Source organism: Cheilinus undulatus, linkage group 13 (genome assembly GCF_018320785.1).
Source record: "Cheilinus undulatus linkage group 13, ASM1832078v1, whole genome shotgun sequence".
Taxonomy (NCBI): Eukaryota; Metazoa; Chordata; class Actinopteri; order Labriformes; family Labridae; genus Cheilinus; species Cheilinus undulatus.
In genome coordinates, this window is record NC_054877.1 from 14,828,221 (window position 1) to 14,851,278 (window position 23,058).

Below are 23,058 nucleotides of genomic sequence, written 5' to 3' on the forward strand. Positions count from 1 at the left end.
TTAAGTAGGCTGGCCTAAAGATGTTCTGCTCATGTTCCTAGCTCATTTTTCATCAAGATGCATTATGTTTTTTTCAACATGTCAATGCAATTAAAGTTTCAGATTTAGTTCAGCCTTTTTTAGATTTTTCCCATTAAAACAGCATTGAGACAAACAAAGTGCGACAACCATACCCATGGTGGAGTTGGTTGTCACAATGTGTCAGTGTCTTTGATAGTTAATTGCCTCTGTTACAATAAGTTGGAAATATGAGAGGGATACACATTTCAAGCCAACACCTTAAGCTTCAGTTTAATGTAGAAATGACTACTGGCAGATGTTAAGATGATGTGCACTTCATAGTATAATAAAAAGTGTGACATCCAACCCTGTTCTCCCTACGGTCACTATTTTCTTTTTTTTTTTTCTCAGCTTCATTCATCACTGTCCACTTACGTCTTCTAGCTTCAACCGTTGTATCAAACAGCTATTGACTGAAGTCGAAAGCTGGTGTGTGAACTAGTGTTGTAATGCTGCATAAACTTCTGAGAGAACAACAGCCCGCTGCCAAAGCTACATAGTGCTGAAAGCAGACAAGATTAGACACTAAAATGAGACACCATTCTCACAGCACAAAGTTGTACTTTCAGATCAGCTCTGAAACTAGTTGAGGTGGAAAAGTTGCATTTTGTTGCTTTAAGCTGACTATTATCAAGAGTACCTGAAATCAATTAAAGACCCTGATAGTGTCACACAGGTAAATCAAGACCATAATCTGGTAATAAATATAGATGTCTTTAATTGCATTTCATTAGTTTGAGAATGCCACAAGTTATAAATACCACAAATCTGCTTTTAACATGCCAAAACTTTTCAAAGACTTTTAACAAGTTTAATACAAAGTACAGTCTTCCATCTTCAATGATACACATTTCAAATAAAACCCATATTTTTAAAATGTATATTTCAAACACTGAGTAGTATAAGGCTTGGATATTAATAACAAAGACCACAGGGTTAGTGCCAAAACTAAAAGACAAGAGGAGAATCAAGAAGGTTTGATTCCAGAAAAGAAAATATGGAGAAGTTTGTGGTTTGAAATAAGATCGGAAATGTCTGTATTAAAATTTGCTGGCTGAGAAACTCAATGTGAGATGTGGCTGTATGTCAGTAACAGTTGTTTTGTTTTGCTGTGTTAACTATTCACCTGTTAGACTACAAAAATGTGCCCTTTTAAGTCCACAAAAGCTGCTTGGGCTTAACATAAATCTTCAACAAAAACAGAATTAACCAACAGCGGGTAATTTTTCACCCAGGGCTTGTCCTTCTTCAACCTTGCACTCAGGCTTTTAATACGTACAAACAAAACAGAAAGACTCAGTGCTACATTGCTAATATTGCATTAATTTACTGACAAAGACGGAAGAATTAAAGGATCACTAATCTCTGTTAGGATAGCAGGGCTTGCTATATTTATTAGCTTAGTGTTTTTGCCTATTTGCAGGTAATTTTTGTATTATGTTGAGCTTAGACGTCCAAATCCTTAATTCAAAACTCCTTCTGTAAATCAATAATTTTCCCTTTAAGCTACATTTTTAAGTAACTGTACTCTTTTTGTTATATAACACTAAAGCAAATTAAAAAGCTTGCCAAAACAAGCTGACAAAACAGTCTTTAGCCACTCACAATCTTCCTGCATAACTTATATCTCTCAGCTGTATCTCAATTCAAAGAAAAAAAACATAAAAAAATCAATTTGCTATATTAGTACACAACCAAAGCGAAGGCTACCACCAGTGGTGTGGGTTTACTAGCTATGCATAGCCCCCATTTACTCTAAAAAGTCAGCATCACACAGGGAGGATGCCTTGGGGAATCAATATATCTCTCAAAGACTACATTACCCATTTCTCTTTGCATTGCCATCAAGAGTAGGGCTACTTCCGAGGCAGCATTATTTTTAATGGCGCTAAACTACAAGTCATTGACTTTATTTTTCTTCATGTCAGCTTAACTAAGAGGGATTGTAGTGCAAAACATTACAATTTATACAAATGGGAAATGATCCATTCCAGCCTCTTTATTACCTTAAGGCAAAGGAATACAAACCGATATGATCACCACAACCACCATCTGCTGGCCACAGAAATCTGCACCTTGTCCAGTCGTTACAGCAACACAGCATATTTACATCATGTGCTTTTGTTTACCTCAAGTCAACTCCTCTTATGGTAAATATACCTATTAATAAGAATATAAAACTCATGTACCTACACCAAGAAACTAAGCTGCAGAGATGTGGGATTCTGTTGTCCCTTTTTTCTGTAACAGGATGCAGAGATACCAGATAATCAGGGCAACTCAGACAGCGTCAACCTCAGTGTAAAGTATTATGGTGGCTGTTTATTAATAGAAAACAAGGAGAAAAGAAGCTGTAAGGCCCTCAGTAATCCCTCTCCTTGTAAATGTGCAACTGCTACCGGAGGGCTCTCTACCTCCAAGGCACCTGCGGGGCACAGCTAGTCTTACGGTCAGAGGAATGAGGTAGTCTGGGTCGAGTGTAGACAGACAGGTGGTAGGAAGTGGGTGAATCACCAGGCCTAAGAGTTAGTGTGCAGTTACAAAACAGGAAAGGAAATGGGATGATAATACTGGTTGTTCAGAGTCCATGCGTCAATCAGTAGCTCCTAACTGCTGCTGTTTGCTGCCCTCCAGTGGCCAGATTGGTACTCTGCATGTGTGAGCCAAGTTTGTGCATTGTGTGTGTGTGTTTGTAGGTGTGTAAAGGATTGGGGAACCACTCCGACTCTCAGCAACAGCGCATGCGAGGAGGCGGCAACTCCGGAGGCACTTCCGGTTCAGGCTGCAGAGACAGGACGCTGTTGGAAAGCTCCTTGTTGGGAACTTCAAGAGGCATCTATAGTGCCAAGAAAAAAGTCAGAAAGTACAGGGTAAATGCAGTTAAGGTTTGCTAGTAAGCTTAAATAGAATTCACTGTGATCCATTTAGTTAAGGGGCTGAGTGAGAAAAAATTAAGAGATTCAGCATCCTAATAATACATGATTAAATCAACGTATCATCAGCATATAACTTAACATTTCTAATTTAATGAGAGAGTTATTTTGCTTTTAATTTAATTCAATGAAGAATTGGAAAAAGAAAAACTCCACGTAACCTACAGGTGCATCTAAAAAAACAGAATATCATTAAAAAGTTTTTTGTTTTTTTTTTGTGATTTACCTAAAAAGTTAAACTTTTATAAATTCTAGAGTCATCTCATACAAAGTGAAACATTTCAAGACTTTTTATTGTTTTAATCTTGATGATTATGGCTTACAGTTAAAAAAATTTGTAAACCACTATCTCAAAATATCAGAATATTGTGGAAAAGTCCAATCTGCAAAGGTTTCCTGAGCCTTTATTCTCTCACTCTGGTTCATTACACACAACTGCAATCATGGCGAAGACTGCTGACTTGACAAATGTCTAGAGGACAATCACTGACACCCTTTACCAGGAGGGTAAGCCACATAAGGTCACTGCTGAAAGGGCAGGCTGTTCTCAGAGGCTGTATCAAAGTATATTCATGGAAAACTGACTGAAGAGAAGTGTGGTAAGAAAAGGTGCACAAGTAACAAGGATGAGCTCAGCCTTCAGAGGATCATCAAACAAAGCAGATTCAGGAACATAGAAATAACACAAACCTTGCTAAGTATGTCGTCCACAAGCTTCAGGAAGATCTCGTCTACATTGAAATTATCCTTGGCACTAGCTTCGCAGAAACGCATTCCACTTATTCTTGAGGCAAACTGAACACAAAAATAAAAAGATAGCTCAATCTTAGCGAAGAACATGAGTTATTTGCACAAAAGAAGATAGTGAGATGGACAACAAATCACAAATGCTCAAAAGGAATCTTTTCTGTCTTATCAAAAAATAATGCTATACTGAACATAGTTTCAAATATATGTTAACATATTGTTGATCTGGAACTAGGGGTGGGCGATATGGGAAAAAAAATCATATCACGATGTTTTTATGGCCAGATTACGGTCTTGATTTTATCACAATTTTTTCCTTAAATTTTTAAGACAAATTTTATGGAACCAATTTCTGAATTTTCTGCACCAATTTAGAATTATCATGTGTACCTTCATCCATGTTTAAAACTCCACTTTAGTATTTATTAAGCACATCTGAACTCTTTGATTTGCATTTTAAAGTAGGTAAACTTTTAAAAAGATTTCTTACAGCTGAGGCTTTAAACAAGTAGGCTGTTCATGTGCAATTTAACATCACATTTACTTCAGCCTAGTTTACAGACTGCCAAAAAAAGAAAATATAAATATAACACAGAATTTGATGAATTTTTGAGATGTGGTTATGCGGTTATGCAGTTAATTAGTGACTGTATGTTAACGCAATCTTGATTTTTATGTAAAAAAGGGTCATGCATACATAAATTCACAGCGGCAAATTAGGCTGTGATGAGTGGTGACATAAACGTGTCACACTGACACCTGCCTGCTGCTTACAATCAAGGAGGAGGAGGAGATGCAGTATTAGGTGCTGCAGCAGTATGAATGTAGGCTGAAGAAATGAATGTAAATCAATGATTCTACTGTTTCAAACATTTTCTAATAATGATCAATAACTGGACCACGCAGACATCACCACCTCTCTCCGTAAAAAGATGCTGATATTATATAAGTTTCACTTGTGATTCCGTTATCCTGACGTTTAGCTACCTGCTAGGTGGAAAGGCTTGTAAATAACTCTGGAAATAATTGAAAGCAAAACAATGTCAGCTGTAACTGTTACAACAACAGTAGGCTATCTGCCTCTGACACAAATTACTCTACTGACAGAGCTACACTTCATCTCTCTTCCCTGTTGGAACCTTGGCAGACGGGAGGAAGCTGTGTTTAGAGATCATCAAAAAACGTTCATAAGCTTTGTGCAGATTGTGCAAATGAATATTTTTTGCACACTGATGTTTCAGAAAACCAAGACAAAGCTTTGCCAATACATTCTATTCCTTCATGATCTGAGATCGTCTTATCCAAGCAGAAACCTCCAGTCCTGAAAAATGGAGCCAACGCGGATGTGCAAAAAATTGCAATACCGCGAGTGTCCACTTGAGGCTGGCTGCAGGAGCACCGGAAGTCCCGCCTGGACACCTGTTAAACAGCCGGTTTTGACACTAGAAATAAACTGGCTTACAGCCTGGTTCAAAATTCCAGACGTGTCTCATTAGCTAGTGTCTTATTGTGCTCTCACTGTACGAGGGGTGAATTTTTTTGTACCATGATCATTTGGTTATATTTAGGATAAACCTCACTTCACACTGATTGACACGTCTCATTTGATTGACAGATAGCTCAACAGGCAGAAGTTACGTTTCTGTCAACCAGAATGCTAGCTACCTAGCTGACAGGAAGTTGCGCCTACTGGGCGGGCCGTTAGGTTGATCCAAAGTTCGGTTGAGACCGTGATTTCAATATGGAAGCCTCCGCCAATTGGCTTCAAGAGCTGTTTGAGTCCGCCTATTGTAAGCAGATGGCTGACATCACACGGGGTTTGTCCAATTCTTTCTACAGTCTATGGTCTTATCGCGCACCCCCAACTGGAACAGGTCTGAATGTTTTACAAGAGCTGCAGGGGAACCAACAGACTTTCTGAACCGATAAAATCCAAACAACTGTGGGCATTGTATCATAATGGAGATCTGTCTAGCAAATGGTTGCTCTGGTAAAAATACTGAGGGGAGGGAGAGAAGGGGAGGCTGTGTGCTGGGGGAGTTTGTCTTGGAATCATATATTGCCTTAAAGTTTATAGGAATCATACTGAAGACAACAGACAGGGTATGAGGTTTAGAGAAAGTTGAATGTATATGTTGAAACGCACCCTCTCTCCCTGTTGTTTGGAGATGACCCGATCACTCTCACAGTCCAGCTTGTTCCCGACCAGCAGAAGCTCGGCTTCCTCTGACGCATACTGACACAAAACAGAGAGCGGAGCAGAGACACATCAGGAAATCATCAGCCTCCTATTTCATCAAAGTCAAACCAGATAACAACAATAAAATCTGCCCAGCATCACCGTGCAAAGTGAATCAGTACAGTACGCACCATAGCTGCAGACATAAGCTCATTAGAGATGAAAATCAGTATTTTATCATCTGATAGACAACAAAAAAACACTATGAACACAAGAGTACCAACGGTGGTTTTAAACTTATAGTTTGTTCAATGCCAAGTCATTGCAAGCTGTCCGATTATTAGGACACTTCTTGTTCTATCAAAAACATTTATTAACATCATAAATTGTATACCTCCACTTTTAACTTGTTAATAAGATGTGTTGGTGTGTTCATATTTGGTACATTGATTTAGAGGTTTAAACTTTTTCACAGATATTCACCTTTTTGCCACTTCATTTTTTTAACCTCCCAGAAGTTTTGAGGTTTTACGAATTTGGCGATATGATTTAATAATTTCATGCAAACTTTTAAGTGAGGTTTTTGGCAGAAACCATAGAATTGTTCTGTCACTGCATTGAAGATTAGGGCTTAGTCGCATCACTGTTTCTGACACATCTGATGCAATAAAAGCAGAACAACACCAAACATGCTACAGAATGGCAGCAGTCTGACAGTCTGTTTACCTTGTCTATCATCTTCATCCACTTTGGCAGGTCATCAAAGGTCTCCTGCTTTGTGATATCATACACCAGCACTATTCCCTTTGCACTTCTGTAGTAGGCTGATGTGATGCTGTTGAACCGCTCCTGCCCAGCAGTGTCCCTGGATGAAACAAACGATTGGAATATTAAACATCTGTGCTGTCAGAGCAGTAACACCAAGGCATTTAAAATACCAACAACTGATTGAGTGAAGATGTGCTGAGATAATTTCAGTTCTTTACAGCATGACTACGAGGGTGATTTTTGAAAAAGAGAAACAAAATGGCAGAAAAATCAGCTTTTGGGTCAGTACGTTTACATGCATTGTTAAGCTATTCTGTGATTGTTGTGGAACTGAACAGTTTAACTGGACTATTATCCATGTCTCAGTATACAAGCACCAGGGATGCAGGATATAGATTTTTTGCTGATATACGATATGCTTATATTTGCAAATTCATTTCACTGGATACTGATATCAATATATAAATGTAGTTCTGACCTAAAACTTAAGTCTTTAAAACGCACTTGAAAGTTTAAGGATGAAGAAAGAAACAAAGTCCAGTCTGTAGAAATTACTTTCAAGTTTCAGGACTGAGGATGCACAAAGAAAAGACTACAGGTTCATTGGTCCTGCCTTAAACACCGCAAACTCATTTGTACATATGACCGATATTTACTGCTGATATATTGGTTGTAAATATTGGCAGAAATTTTATGAATGCTGATACAATAATTACATTTTTAAGCCAATATCTGCCGATTCTTGACTGCAGAATGTCTGACTCCACTTTAATAGGTGGCAATATGCCATTAACAATTGACCTTCTTCCAGCTGACGGATAAATCTGCCTGTATCAGCTGTTACAAACCTGTACAAACAAATAAGCAAGTGGAGTTTTTGGCTCGACCAACAGACCAGCCTCAGCTTAAGTTTTTTTCTTCATTCATCACATTTGTTACAATTTATAGTGTGTTTTAAGGACTAAACTTTGTTATTTTTTCATCCTTAACCTTTAATTTTTGTTTATTAAGGACCTAAGTTTTATGTCTAAACTGCACTTAAATATAATTGTTGATATTGGTATCAGCTAAAATTAATTTGTAAATTTTCGCATAGCAAATATTAGCAAAAACCAATATCATACTTTCCATCGAAATTTGCAAGCAATGAACTGGCTGTATATTAAACCATGACAGCATGGACAACTTTACAGCTCTAAGGTATTTCTTAAATCCCATGTAAAGACCATGCATGCTATCCCTCTAGCTCAGGGGTTCTCAGCCCATAATCCCCAAAATAAAGATGCCAGAGACCCTGGGGACTCCCACTGTACCTGGAGGTGGTTCTAACACGTTAGAACGCAGCCGTGCACATTCAAGAATAGTTGTGTACAGACTTAAATTTTAATGATTCTTTAACATTACCTTGATTTCAGCATAAATCTCACCAAATAACCATGTCTTTATTATAAAGTTTACTAATTTTTTTGCATGTTTTCTTATAAAATGGGTGAAATATACAATTTGAAATCATTGGAAAATATTTGTTGTTTATTTAAAAGGCATCTGGCAATCTCCCCTCAATGTCTCGCAACCCCCAAGGGGGTCCTGACCCCCAGGTTGAGATCCATTGCTTTAGCTTATGTCAGTATTTGAGGGCAGAGAATAAACCTACTTTGGCTATGCTTTGCATCTAAGCCGATCCCCTTCCGGGTCAAAGCCAAGCACAGAGGCTGTTGAGCATGTGCAGAACACCTACTCTAGTCTGGTCTAATTGCATATGCATGCAAAAAAGGTGCCTGTCTGCATTATCAGAGTGTCAGTCTGACATTAATGGATTTGATTTAGTACACTTTCAATTAGACTAAAATGTTTAGGCTACATGTATTTTAAAAGTCCAGTTTTGGTTAAAGAAACTTTTTCTAACTGCATGTAAATGTACTGAGTGTCTTTAATCAATCAAAATGACTTTTAAGTCCATAATGGACTTTATTTTTTATTATTTACATGACAAAATTGTGCGATACTGAATATTGTGGCTAATTTTTTAAAAAGCATTTTCTTGTTTCTTTACTAAACAAAACAGATGTCAGAAGATCTTTCTTTACTTAGGCATCTACAATGCAATTTAAAGAATTAAAAAGCAATAAATATTTCATAAATTGCGCGTAAAACATTATAGTGTTGTTATTCCAAGGTAGAATCTCAATGTTATATTTGTCAGCAATAACCACATCTGTTTTTTCATAAGTAGAGGCTGGTACATAGATATAAAAATAGATGATAAAAGATGATAAAGTCACAGGAGACATTATGGTGGTTAATATAATGTATGTAAGCATTTATGTCTGCTTTACATTTGCACATGGTGGTAAACATTGAAAGACTGCTTATGGACTTCTATAATAACTCTGTAGAGAAAGGTTTTCCCACAGCCAGAAAAGGGAAATTTGTATCTTCCTTAAAGCAACTACATCCACCAATGATTGATCAATAAGACATGGAATTATATTTATTTGTACATGTTTGTTGGGTTTTAACCAGTTATTCTATAATTAAAAATCACAACTATTTAGTTTGCTATTCAAATGTACCTGTGAATTTATTCTAGTTCAATTACAACCAGTTGGATTCATCTAAGTCTGGGTTAGCAGCATGACTAGCTAGTATGAGCTCCACTCACAATGCAGTGTTACTGTACCTTCAGCCAGATAGTGTGTCCCCATCCCCAGTGTGAGTCACAGTCAGGCTTATGAGCAGGAGAGCAGACAGACACAGCGGCACAATGGCAGGGTTAGCTTAGGCAATGATGGAGCTTGATGTGAGCAGTTCAACACGTGAGACAAGAGACACACTGAGGGCGGCCATCCTGAGTGGACAGGTCGAGGGTGAACAGAGGAACGAGGAAAAAAAGGAGCATGGAGGTGGGTGGGATGTTAGTGAACAAGACAGATGTGTTAGTGAAATAAGCGATGGTGTTCCCACTTTGTGGCCCGGCACTGTAGCTCACAGTGAGTGCAGTCATGTTGTCTGTCAGTACAAAAACAGTAATTATAGGCATGTTGCTTGGTTTTACAATAGCTGGACAAAAACATGGGATGTTTGCAAAATGTAATTAAAGCTTAGTTGAAGTCACAAGATACAAGTAGACGCATGACTGAAGCAAACCATTGAAATAACATCCTCCCTGTCACTGATGGTCTGGTTTGGTCAGAATGCTAGTGTTTCAAGGCCTCTAAATCACTGCACAAATCACCATTTTTTTGAGAAATTCCAATAGAATATATGAAAATTCAGTGAAACTAAAAGAGAATTCAGTTTTAACTATCATGACACAAAAGGGCAAAATGTCTGGAGTGATTAACTGCTTAATAAATAGCAGAGTATCACTGACAGATGATGTTAAAATCTGAACTTTTTTTAATAGTACCAGTAAGATACTTCCTGGGAAAAATCTGATCAAAATGATATGCTAATAGTACTACTTTAAAAAAAAAAAAAAAAAAATAGTCGAAGAGTGTGGGTAATTCAAGGTTATCTGTATATATATAAAAGAAGGGTGGACACAACCAGACAATAATGATGACAACTCATTTACCTTTCAATGGCCAGCAAGCCAGTTTCAGTTAGAATGCATGTTGCTCAAGATGGGTTCACACTACAAGATAACCATGCTGGTTTTGGGCCAGATTTTCCCTTTCTGATCAAAGTCTGCAAAGACCTGATTATCTGATGGTTCTGGAGATTCTCATTCCAGATCTCCCTGTGGTATGAGGTGTGTTAACAGTGATTTTATCCTCCTTGATCTGCTCAGAAAAACAATCAGGGGTACTCCGATTTAAAATCGTAAATATCAAACAATGCAATATTTACAATTAGGAATCCTGTTCTGTTCAGGAAACAAAAGGACAGCTGAGCACTCTATGGATAGTCACGTAGAGCTGAAAGATCAAGAAGCAAGCTCTGAAGTCGCGTTTGGTTACAAAAGACTTTAAGTTTTGAGCGTAGAGACTCTGGTTTTGGTGAATTAATCTGTGAGTTCATGGTATGCTGTGATGGTAACACACTAAAAAACAAAACTGTTCCTTTTATTTTGTCATTATTTGGCATAATGTGTGGGGTGCCACACATTTTCAAAATCGGTTACGAGTTTAAAATTCTTTTAGTGTGTGCCAGGCTTGAGGCATATAGTTGCTTCTGAGCAAAAGAGACACGATCCCTCAATGGTGTCCCAAAGGGGGCTGGAGCCAACACCAGCTGTCTTTGGGTGAGAGGCGGGGTACACCCTGGACTGGCCGCCAGTCAACCGAGCTCACACTCACACGTACAGGCGACTTAGAGTCACCAATAACCTCTCAAGCATGGTCTGTGTGAGTAAGCTGGAGCACAAAGAGAGAACCCACACATGAGCAGGGAAACTCCACAGAAAGGCCCTATCTGACTAGGATTCAACCAGGAATCTTCTTGCCGTGAGGCAACCACACCCACTTGAAATGTAACTTGCATGTGCAGCCATGTCCTTTTATCAGTGTCTTGCAATGCTAGAAATGTTTTTTTCTGTACTAATGAACATGATAAATGACATAAATGAAGCCTGGTTCTGTGTCTTAACAGCCAGGACTACCGTCAATAATGAATTAAGTGTCATACTTACTTTACTCTGTTACTAAACTTATCATACATCGATCTATTATCCATTTGTGTTTATCCCTTTGAGGACCAGACTTCTTTTAACTTTAACTCCTATCTACTGAGCACTGAGGAGGGGTCAGGGATCACGTTAAAAAAACAATATTTGTTAGTTATCAGGAGGTTGTTTTTTTTTTTTACATATATGTGTGTATTTGTACATCATTCTACAAACAGAAAATATGAAAGCTATGAAAGTGCAACCATAAGATGAGTGATGGCCACTTGTAAGCAACAACATGGTGACTATAATACGGTTCTGCCTGAAGCAAATAAATACCTTACCAGTGCTGTATATTTTAAATAGGACTTTGGACTTTATTTTTCTAAAGATCACAGGAGTTACATGCTTGATTTGGCAATACAAAACCCCTCTTGCATTGCTTCTAGGGAATTATATTTTATGCTCATACCCCAACTGTACAGAGCTAAGATGAAAGTATTTAGTTTGTTTAAAAAAGATAAAATAAAAGCCTGCAGGGAGACAAGACAGCCACAGGAAATAGTCCCTGCAAAGGAATACAGGAACTGGAGACTACTGTCCAATTACTCACCATATCTGTAGTCTGATCTTCTTCCCTCTTAGCTCCACTGTCTTGATCTTAAAGTCAACTCCTACAGGGGAAATGGGAAACACACATGTGAACCAAGAACAAGAACAACAATTTCCTGAGACATTTTCACTTATTTAGATACACTTTCAGCAAGCCATTTTTTAATTTTTGGTATATACTGCATAAAAATGCTTCCTGTCTTTGCTTCTCTGAAAGCAATCTTTAGTGATACAGAGAGTTTGCAAGAGACAACAACAAGAATTTCAATAAGACATAAGTGATGGCCAAATTATTCCCTCCTCAATCCCTGGGATAAAATACACACAATTTAAGTGACACACAACTCTCTAAGTCTAATAGCCATGTCACAGGGATGACAAGGTGCAAAATGGAGCCCTGCCATAGCAGCTGCCTTAGTGTGTGAGTGAGTGCGTGTGTCTATTTTGGGATGGCACACTATGACTGACTGTTGTTTTGGTCACAGGACTGTTTACCCAGTTCCACAGATCCAGTCGAATGATTAGAGTTTCTAAAGCTTGGATAAACTATATTAATAACATCAACATGGCACTGGCAACTCTAGTTTTCAAACGGACAACAGTTTCTGTAATTATCTGTCTCTTACATAGGATATGCAAGGCTTCCCTTTATGCAGTAAAATAAAACAGGCCGATATAAAGACTGTGATAAGCCCTCATTCAAATAAACATAAGAGGCTGACATGTACGACATAAAGTTCATTAAAACTGAATTTAGTTCAGTACTATTAGCCAAGAAGTTACCAAGTACTTTTTTTTGCTGTGTCAGGTTCTGAAAACTCCTTACAAGAGATTGAACAACCCAGAACAGTCTCAACAGTGCTTGCCTAGTTACTACCTGGTGTTTTAGCTTGAAGTTTTGTTAGCAGTTATAACAGTCGTAACCATTAGCTTAAGTTAGCTAGCTGAAAAAAAGAGGTGAATCCTCTCGTAAGACAAATGGCCCAGTAAAGCTGCAAAAAAGTCCATAACATCAAGCCAATGGTAGTTTGAGTTTCTGCACTCCAGAAAATAGACGGGGCCAAGCTAAATGCTGGCAATAAAAAGTTGACCAAAACATGTCCTTTAACGTCTCCTCTCCTCACCTACTGTCGACTTGCAAGCTTCGCAGAAAGTGTCGTCAGTGTATCTCTCCATGAGGCTGGTTTTACCCACACCACGGGACCCAATAATGATAATTTGAAGTTTAAAGTCAGCGGGCCTGGGTGGCATCTTCCTGCGGCGCGACTGAGCCCCCAGAGCGGGGGACGAGTTCGCGGATCCCCCGCCACCACCGGCGGCCCTCCGCGGTATGTCATATCTCGGATCCATCAGTAACTCCACATTTGTAATGTCAAAAAGAAAAGACAAACAGACCTTGACCGTTACACAGTCGATTCTATATATAATTCAAAAGTTTCTTTTGCCCCTTTACAAGTTTGGTAAAGTTTGTCTCTCGCCTTTAGTTGTTGTTGTTCAGCCATTAGAGACCGGACCGTCATGACGTCACTGGCCACATTTCAGCACGCTTCCGCTTCCGCCGCTTGTCGGTAATTTTTCTAAAACAGATTGATTTCAGAAAAAATAAGCCGACGAATTTGTGTGAGAAAAGAAAACATGTTATATGAAAGGATACTAAAAATTCAGTTGCTTTAGCACATAGTTAATTTCCACTGTAATATTGTTTGGCTGCTCTGTAAATATCAACACAACATGTGATTATGAGCAGTAACATAGTTTGAGGAGTAATTGGGAAAGGTGAAAATACCATTAATTATTATTTTTTTATTATTTATTTATTTTGCAAGAAACAAAAAACAGAAAAACTGAAACTGCGACTGCAAAATTCCCCAAATTTCACAGTGGCACAGCAGCATTTCATATATTTTCATATCAACAGTTGTTCAACATACAGTATATTTACTATCACGTTTGTTTTAACCTGATCGAAGAAGCTTTTTTCATCTGTAATGAAAGAATTATAGTAGTAGTTTCAGAAATTTGGAGGCCCCAGGTAGATATCAATATAAGGCCTTTTCCATTTCACTAAAAGTAATCGTAGTGAATAAAAAAAAACTTTAAGGCACAGTGCTTTTTTCTGTTAACAAAGCCAAAGGATTATAGGGACATACCAAAATTCCTCAAAACAATAGCACAACAGCATCTTAACTCAAACTCACTACATTTAAACGCAAATCAGGCTCTGGTGCCCCCCCCCCCCCCAAAAAAAAATAAAAGCATCAATCCTCTCCTCACTATTAGTGCAATATCTGCCCTTCCTCTAAAAAGCATAGATTTTAGTGTATGTGCCCTTTACCTCAAAATAACCCACCACTTCTTTGTTTCAATATGTGATCTATCTAGTGATGTTTTGCTTGAAGTTATGACATTCTGAGGCTCTTGGGTGGATGGGACCTTGCTATTAGGGCAAAAGGTCTTCCTCAGATACTTTTTTTTTTCACTCTATTTTTATGCCTTTTAATCACTCCCGGACCCTTGTTTGCATTCAAAACACGTGTCTGATTCATTGAAAATAATTCTAGACATTTAATTTATATGTGAGGCATGTCTTTATTGATTCAGTATTGATTAATGATGCAATAATGAGCATCTTGAGGCCCCTTGGAGCTGATTGCCCCAGGCAACTGTCTCCCTTTGCCCAAAGTTAAAACAGCCTGTACATACAGTATATATATTGTACATTGGTCCACGACAAACAGTTTTGAGTCTGATCCATTTTCTGTGTAGTAATAATAAGCATACTACTAATAATGAAATATAATTTATATTATTATATTGTAATACAATGAAATATAACAGTATTATGTCAAATATACATATATTTATATATATCATATCATGTTACATTATTAAGATTTTATATTTTCAACATAATATAATTACAATAAATATATAATCAGGAAAACAATATTAAAATATATTATTCATTACAACAAGCCTGGGCTTCCTAAACGCCCTGGGCTGCTTGGCAGTGATATTTGATGTATTGTAAGTACGTCAAAAACTCTTCCTCGTCGTAAACTTTTACATACAATGTTGTAATCTTTTCCAGAAATACTTCGACGACACCTCCACTTGCTTTGCAGCCAGGTTTTCCCGTTCTAGATGTATTATGTCTTAGTCGGCACCCGTAGCCTGCGACATTGGATGACGTTGTGCCTAAGGAGGAGTTCCTGTTAATCCAAACATCGACGAAACCAACATCCATAGCTATTTATCGATACCAAATTCATAACCGTACCGACTCCGTAGCAGTATGGCTGCTCAGAAGATAAATGAAGCTCATGAGCACATAGCTAAAGCTGAGAAATGGTGAGTTATTAAAAAATATCGCTACCCTCCCTCCGTAGAAACATCAGTTTGATTTACTACCAATGTTAGCTAGCTAACGTTATAAAGGCCACTGTGGCATTTCGTAAGGGGCTATGCGATAATAATGGAAACTATTTTATGTCATACTGAGATTTAACGGCAATAAATGAGTCCCCTTTTGTTTTGTGCAAAATAATCAAACGCTGATGGGGATGATTCTGTTTGTTCCTGCCGTTAATAATTTGCTTGTCATCATATTTTTGTAGCTTAAAGACAAGCCTGACGAAGTGGAAACCTGATTTTGACAGTGCTGCATCAGAATACGCCAAAGCAGGTACCATAAAAACACCATCACATACGCTTACAGACTTCCTAAATGATTTATCTAACCGCCTGTCTTGTTTCCAGCTGTGTGTTTCAAGAATGCAAAGCAGTATGAGCAGGCAAAGGATGCTTACCTGAAAGAAGCTGAATATCACACAGAAAACAAGACGTATCCTCTCTCTGCTCACAATTTTAGACAGTATCACTGTTATCCTCATAGGCCTGTGTAATTTCCTTAACTGATCCTGCAGGCTTTTTCATGCAGCAAAGTAAGTATCTCATATTTGGCCCTGCTTTGATGGAGAGGCACTCAGGTATAAAAAAACCCAACATATTTTCTAACTCTTACTCTTTCTTTCAGGGCTATTGAACAAGCAGGTATGATGATGAAGGTGAGTTTCATCCTCATTGAAAATGCAGCTAAAAACAATACTTGTAAATAAAGTCTGTGCAGCAGATTTGTAATGCTGCTGTCATTCCTCTAAAACAGGAACAAAAGAAGATGCCAGAGGCCATCCAGTACATAGAGAAAGCCTGTATGATGTATATGGAGAATGGGACACCTGACACTGCTGCCATGGCTCTGGACCGTGCTGGAAAGTAGGTTGTCTGCTCCCATTAGCTGGTCTTTTCTGTCAATGCACCTTTAGTTGCAACAAAGAAATCCTGCCATTTTCTGATACTTCTGAGGCAAATTTTGGAACCAAAATGCAGACTTTTATTTTTATTTTCCCAGACTGATAGAGCCTATAAACTTAGAGAAAGCTGTGGACCTGTATCAGAAGGCAGCTGGTGTTTTTGAGGTAAAGTCGAGCACAAGAAACCGACTTAATCATTTTAATGAATGTTGATTCAATTTCCGTTAATTTATGTTTAATGATGTTTTCTCTCCATAGAACGAGGACCGTCTGCGTCAGGCAGTTGAACTGCTGGGAAAAGCCTCCAGACTTTTGGTCAGATTAAAAAGGTAAGGAGAAGGAAGTTGAGATGGAGGAGACACAAGATGGAGTCGGGCAATGTTAAACCTCATGGACTTTGTTTATTTGTAAACCTTTCAGTAAAAGCTTATTCCCAAATTTAAAGTTTTTAACTGAAATAATTAAAAGAGAAGAACCCAAAGCTGCTCATCTCTTAACATTCATATTAACTGTTAAACCTGTCTCTCATCATTCCTCACCCGTGTATTGTTGTGTTTCTAACCAGGTTGGATGAAGCAGCTGCTGCTCTGCAGAAAGAAAAGAACATGTACAAAGAGATTGAAAACTTCCCTATGTGCTTCAAGGTGGGCTACTCTCTTGATTTGATGCCATAATTTTTTTCTATGCATGTAATGAATCAACCTTTTCCAGTTTGAGATACAGTGGTGCTCATATACTGTATGTACAACAGAAGTGTAAATGCAGAGCTGTTTATGCTTCATCAAAAAAACATGCTGGTCATGCAGTATTTTTGGAAATATTCTCAGCAGGCTTTCTGAGTCTAAGTATGTTTTTGTGTCCTGTGATGATGTTTGTCATAGCGGCAGTTTAGTTTCTGTATTATGATTTATAATAAATCACCTTCATTTTTTATTTTCCAACATAAAGCATTCAACATTGTGCTGAGACTAATGAGACTTCACTTGCTGATATTAGCTCTGTAACACATATACTAAAAATTGGAATGAGACTTAACTTACTCAGTAAAGATTCTGTAAGTAATAATGAGGTGAAATGGACTTGAATTGTAAATGGACTTGAGCCTGAATAGTCATCTGACTACTCCGTTCGACTGTGGCAGCTGAGGGATCAAACTCACAATCTTCCTCTTGCAAGACGACTGACTCTGCCTACTGAGCCACAGTTGCCTGTACATTTAAACTGAAACTACATAAAATAGTGTATAATAAACACACCCACCAATATAGACAGACAATAGAAATACTGATTTCTGAGTTATGATCAGTACTTTTATGCTCACAGTTTGCAGCGCTGAGATTGAAAAGTGGATATGGCATGCTACTGAGAGGACAGCAATATATGAAGCTAGTCAGTGGCTAGCTCAGATTAGCTTTGCCATGGGCTAACTAGTGTCATTGGCAATCATGTGTTTATTAAATGACATTTAATTTTCCTCTTGAGGATACCATAAAGCATACTTCAATACAAGTGAAAACCAGTAAACAGTAACTTCTACACACCTTTAGTGACATCACCATGTTTTACTTACACTGTTAATTCACATTTTCACCTGTCAAATATGTCCTAGAATAATACCTCTCATATGAATTAATATTTGTATCATAGTTGTGGAAGATAACGCTTGTGTGACAGATGAGCTGTACAGTCGGCCTCCTTGTGGCATGTCAGTGGCCACACCACACGCATACATATATGTCATTACTTCTAACCCACAGAAGTAATGACAAACACGAATGCTGTGGAAACGAGACATGCTGCTGAATTTGCAGCATACATCACTGTCTGTCAGTAGTATACCAGATGGCACTTTCTAATCTTGCTGTCACTCAGAAAAATGTCCAAATACGGCTGAGCTTCCAGTTTGTATCATTGTTTGGTGTCTTAGAGTGTTACTGAGAAAGAAATACCCACCGCTAAGGGATTATTTTTAAGAAACCACAACTTAAGATCTATAACAAATAAACTTATCAAAACAAAATCCACAATTTTATTTATTCTATATGTATTTATTGTCTGTTTGTTCATGCATTTCACTCTTTAGAAAACAACTGCTCAAGTGTTGATTCATCTCCATCGTGGAGACTATGTAGCTGCTGATAAATGTGTCAGAGAAAGTTACAGGTATGTTTCTGTCAAATTCTGTATCACTCTGAAGCTGCACAAAACTGCCCATAAAGACTCCCACTGAAGATTATTACATGAAGTTACTCTCTCCATCAGTCTGCCCGGCTACAGTGGAAGTGAAGACTGTGTTGCCATGGAGACATTACTGCAGGGCTACGATGAGCAGGACGAGGACCAGGTCTACAGGGTGTGCAACTCACCTTTGCTGAAGTACATGGACAATGATGTGAGTACTGTTTATGAATACTGAAATATACCAAAGGTTTAGGCTCTCTTTATGTAGATGTTAAAGTGTCTGTCATTAGGCCAGTGGTTTTTATTTTTTTTTCTGTGAAAGATAGATTTCATATGGAAGTTTTATGTCAACCTCCTGCCACGATTAATCAGAGGCAAGCTCAGTTAATCTGAAAATGCAACTTCATTAACTCGTAATCTGTTAGCAAAGACTGTAATATTGATTCCTGTTAATCTGTTTATTCAGCTCAAAATTAAATAGAGATAGCAAAAACTTAAATGTTAAATTCCCATGAAAGTCTAACAGTCCACCTCTTGATCATCAATGTTCTTTTTTTCATTATCATGATTTGTTTCAAAACCGCAGCATGTAAATATCATCCCAAACATTGCAAACATAAACAATAAGTAGAGTTGTTACACTTAACATTTGAAATCAGTATTCCAATCAAAATGTCCCCGCTGCATTGGAAAGAGTTGCCATGATCAAAATCCAATAAATTATTTAATCCAGATACACTATGTGGATGAAAGTAATTACAGTAATGCCAGTGGAAGTTCAGAACTTGGTAGTTTTATGCTTTGTGGCTGAGTTGCTGTTGATCCTAAACACTTCCACTTTCTAGTTATTGCTTACAGTTGACTGTGGAATATTCAGCAGGAATGTAATTCATGAAACATCCTTGAAGTCACTGAGCTCTCCAGAATGACTCATTTTGTATCACACATTTGTAAATGGAGACTGCACCTGTTTCAAAGGGTCTGATCGAAACAAAGATGTGGCCAAATACTTTTGCCCATATAGTGTATATTTTGTGTGCATCCACAGGTGAAAGAAACCAGTTTGGATTCACTCTAGCAGCGCTCTGGAAGTACATAACTGCATGTTGGTAAAGCAGAATTACAAAATAAAAGCAGCTGGTGATTTTTGGCTGGTTATTCAATAAAGACTCTAAAGTACGTCAGGCCATATGCTTTAAAATTATGTTAAAAGAAACTGAATTTAATAGAAGTTAAAATGTTGGATTGCCAAATGAACATCCAAGTTAAGAATTAATTGAAAAAACACTATTTTACAGTAAATGGATTCAAAATATGAGGTACATCCATCATCAGAGATTTAGATTACAGTAGGTATATATCCCTACCCCCCTGGAGGTGAACAGATAGAAAAGAGATTGTTGAGTTTGCAAGCTCTTTAAGGCATGACAACCAATTATTTATTCCTTGGTTCCTCACAGTACGCCAAGCTGGCCATTTCCCTGCGGGTACCAGGAGGAGGAGGAAAGAAGAAAAAGGCTGCCGCTCCACAAGGCGGCGCTGATGGGGCACCAGCTGCTGCTGAGGAGGAGGATGACTACGAGGGAGGACTGTGTTAGCCTTCATCCCTGCAGAGTGTCAACTCGCTCCACCACGGCGCCCTCTGTGAACAAGTTCAAACCTTACAAAACCCAGATGTATGGCTGTTTGATCTTTTATTGTACAAACTTAAGAAAAAAGATGATTTAGAAAAATATAATAGATGTTGCAGAAGAGTTACAGCAGCCTTTTATTTTGTGTTTATTTGAGGTGGATCCTCGGTGTAATGACAAATCTTCAGTGTCCAATAATGTATGAAAGCCTGTTGTTTGTGAATATTATTTTTTTGTCTCTGTGAAGCTGTACATTCTGCTGTTATTGTCTGTGAGTTCAGTCTAAAGCTGCAATAGGTCTATAAGAATCAGAAACACTCTAAATATATAGCTGATGAGTTGATGTATACGTGTTATTGTACAGAGTTAATTTATTCAGTATTCATGGCTCTGCCTGTTGAAATTATTACTGGAAAAATATGCAATCAGCTTGTAAATGCATGTTTGGGATAACTCAATGGTGATCTGATTCAAAGCTATGAAGCATAAAGGCTATAAATGATGGCACCACAGGCTCCTACATGAGCTAATATTCAAGCAACTGAGGTGAATTTAACAGTAAAACATCCAATATCAGACTGTCTTTGTTTTCTACCTCGAGGAGTTTGCTTAATTCCACCTTAAACTACAGAAAAATCACAGCTGTGTCCTTTTTCTTATTTTCACTGTATACATAACCATGCAGAAGTTTTAGGCATGTAGATCAATAACGGTTCTTCACAGGTCCTGATGTTCCACAACCCGGGGCTGAAGAGAGGAGGGAGGGCAGCCAGAGTCAGTGTCGACACATTTGACATGTACGTGTGTCACTCAGCAGCCAAGGTCAAGAATAACAGCATTTCTTTTGTCCTGGTAATACGCACAGCAACCACCAACAGTTTTCAGGTGTTTAGAACATACAACCAGGAGGTTGTGGCAACTCTCCTACCCACCCTAACAGTACCCTAGGCTATGTTTAAGCGCCAAATCTACCCCATAACTCTGCCTGAAAGCTGTGGTTTTTGTTTTGTTTTAATCAGATTATTTTCCCATGCCCTTGGTAATGTACAAAGACATCCAGAGCATGACCTGGGTTGTGTCAATCCTCCTCCCCGCCCAATGGGGCCCTCAGGTGGGCGTACTCGCCATTACACACCTTACTTCGGCCCAAGATTTCAGCCCAAACATGCCTAAAACTTCTGCACAGTACTGTAACCTTAGGTGAAGTTGCTCAAGCTGTAAAAAGGGACAATGCTGTGATATTCTCAATGCATTTCCCCTTTCTAATGTATATTTTAATGCTGAATTAGTGTATATGTGATTATTTTTTGCTCTTTCACCCTCGACTAGGTAAGATCAGTTATATGCCAATTAACACTCAATATGACACGACTGTAGGTTATAAAGGGATTGTTTACATATTTTTTATTTGTGCTGTTGCCCACTTCCTTTATATTCCTCAAAAGCATATCTCCAAACATTGCATCAATAAACATTTCCATTGTGTGGTATTGTTTTGTCTCTGTACTTTTTCTTAAAAGAGTTATCACACTGATTTTTCATATCAGTGCAGCCAGGTGGGCCACAAAAGGCCATTTACAAAAACTACATTTGATAGAAAAAAATTAAATGACATTTTACTTGATCATAAAATCCTGGATTCTTTGTTATTTTAAGTTTCAGAAGTAACGATGGACCCAGAAGTTTTAACTTTGTCGGATAAATACAACTGGTGCCATTGTTTAACTGGTGTTGGATAAACTGGTTACTTGTTAAACACTCTGCTATACCGCTCACTTTCTGATTTTTTAACATAGTTTTGGGCTTTTTATGCTTTTGTTATAGATAGGAGGACAGTGGCTAGAGTCAGAAACAGGGATGACAGAGTGTGTGTGTATGTGTGTGGTGGGGGGGGGGGGACCGGACAAACTTGGGCCATCCACTATGGACAACTCTATACATTGTAAAAATATTGGCAATCACAATAATATCTTGTTTTTTTAAATCCCTGATGAGCTTTGGCAGCAATCAAGGCCCCCTGAAATCTAATTGGCATCCCCAAAAACCTGAAACTGATTGTCTGTTTTCCTTGTCAGCCATTAAATCAAGTATTTAGCATTAGTTCAGGCAGTCAAGGTCTTCCACGATCAGCTGATCTAATGCAAGCCCTCATCAGCTGATGGCCAGCTGATTTACTCTCAGCACGCTATTGGCCCATCGCTCTCATTTAAACTGCTCTTGCCTAGCCACACTCTATTAACTGTCTCTGCAAGCTGCTCTTGCAACCCTCCTCCACCCCAGCTCCTCCTTTAATCTGCCTCTGATTTATTCAAAGTCATACACCTCGCCTTGTGGATATTAAAGTGGCCCCAACCTCCCTACAGATTTCCATATGTGGCCTTCAGTGGAAAAAGTTTGGACACCCCTACCCTAGACCATCTGTGCTGCTCACTTCCTGATTTTAAGAAATTATCAGTGTCTTTGGTGACAATTCAACAAGGACAGAGTTTGCTGGGCCATAAAGTATAGAGATCAGTATTAAAAAATAAAATTTAGGTTACTTTTTGGATGCCTGATTAGAACAAAATAAATAGTAGTGGCTCATTAATAGTATCTTATGACCCCACAGACATGTTCTGAGTGATCTTAATGTCTCTGACAGCCAAACTTTTACATTTAAATTCATGATAAATTCAGAACATGATAAATAAGAGGTAAATATTTGAATTTCCTGTTATGATTGTACAAGGTTTTTGATGGGCCACAAAAGATTTTCAGATCTTAGATTGGGCTGCAGCAGCATACAGAAGTTTGGGGACGTTCTCTGTGTCCAATTCATTTTTCACACCAATTATAAATATAAATGTTTTTTTTTTCCCTGAAAGACACAATTTTGAAAATTTGACACTGCACACCAAACAATCTCTCCCAGCACACTAGTATGAAATGGCACAGCAGTTGAAAACCATGTGTTTAACTAAAGAGTGCTGAAAGGGAAAACAAAGCATGTTAATAATCACAATAAAAAATGTAATGGTGTAGCTCA

General features: G+C 38.1%; 2 protein-coding genes across 3 annotated transcripts; one reads left to right on the forward strand and one right to left on the reverse strand.

Moving 5' to 3' along the window:
* Window positions 1-755: 755 nt before the first annotated feature.
* Window positions 756-13,433, reverse strand: rab12 (RAB12, member RAS oncogene family). 2 transcript variants are annotated; one of them, XM_041803872.1, is made up of 6 exons: window positions 13,033-13,433; window positions 11,910-11,970; window positions 6,646-6,784; window positions 5,887-5,976; window positions 3,684-3,788; window positions 756-2,896 (listed from the first exon to the last, which is right to left on the reverse strand). In XM_041803872.1, the coding sequence occupies exons 1-6, from the start codon at window positions 13,256-13,258 to the stop codon at window positions 2,789-2,791; spliced, it is 729 nt and encodes a 242-aa protein (XP_041659806.1). In that variant the 5' UTR covers window positions 13,259-13,433; the 3' UTR covers window positions 756-2,788. The 2 variants fall into 2 exon arrangements, with proteins under 2 accessions (XP_041659806.1, XP_041659807.1); XM_041803873.1 differs by lacking the exon at window positions 5,887-5,976.
* Window positions 13,434-15,090: 1,657 nt separating this feature from the next.
* Window positions 15,091-21,523, forward strand: napgb (N-ethylmaleimide-sensitive factor attachment protein, gamma b). Its single transcript, XM_041802344.1, has 12 exons — window positions 15,091-15,259; window positions 15,526-15,593; window positions 15,668-15,752; window positions 15,835-15,852; window positions 15,945-15,975; window positions 16,074-16,183; window positions 16,320-16,386; window positions 16,480-16,550; window positions 16,787-16,865; window positions 18,305-18,384; window positions 18,484-18,613; window positions 19,863-21,523. The coding sequence occupies exons 1-12, from the start codon at window positions 15,204-15,206 to the stop codon at window positions 19,998-20,000; spliced, it is 933 nt and encodes a 310-aa protein (XP_041658278.1). The 5' UTR covers window positions 15,091-15,203; the 3' UTR covers window positions 20,001-21,523.
* Window positions 21,524-23,058: the final 1,535 nt, after the last annotated feature.

Excerpts from the sequence above, each read along its gene's own strand:
- rab12 (XM_041803872.1), bottom strand. The coding sequence starts at position 13,258 with ATGGATCCGAGATATGACATACCGCGGAGGGCCGCCGGTGGTGGCGGG. Across the intron at positions 6,785-11,909 it reads AAGATCAGACTACAGATATG|GGACACTGCTGGGCAGGAGC; the intron begins GTGAGTAATTGG and ends TGTTTCATCCAG. Across the intron at positions 3,789-5,886 it reads CCAAACAACAGGGAGAGAGG|TTTGCCTCAAGAATAAGTGG; the intron begins GTGCGTTTCAAC and ends TTTTGTGTTCAG.
- napgb (XM_041802344.1), top strand. The coding sequence starts at position 15,204 with ATGGCTGCTCAGAAGATAAATGAAGCTCATGAGCACATAGCTAAAGCT. Across the intron at positions 16,387-16,479 it reads AGGCAGCTGGTGTTTTTGAG|AACGAGGACCGTCTGCGTCA; the intron begins GTAAAGTCGAGC and ends TTCTCTCCATAG. Across the intron at positions 16,551-16,786 it reads CTTTTGGTCAGATTAAAAAG|GTTGGATGAAGCAGCTGCTG; the intron begins GTAAGGAGAAGG and ends GTTTCTAACCAG.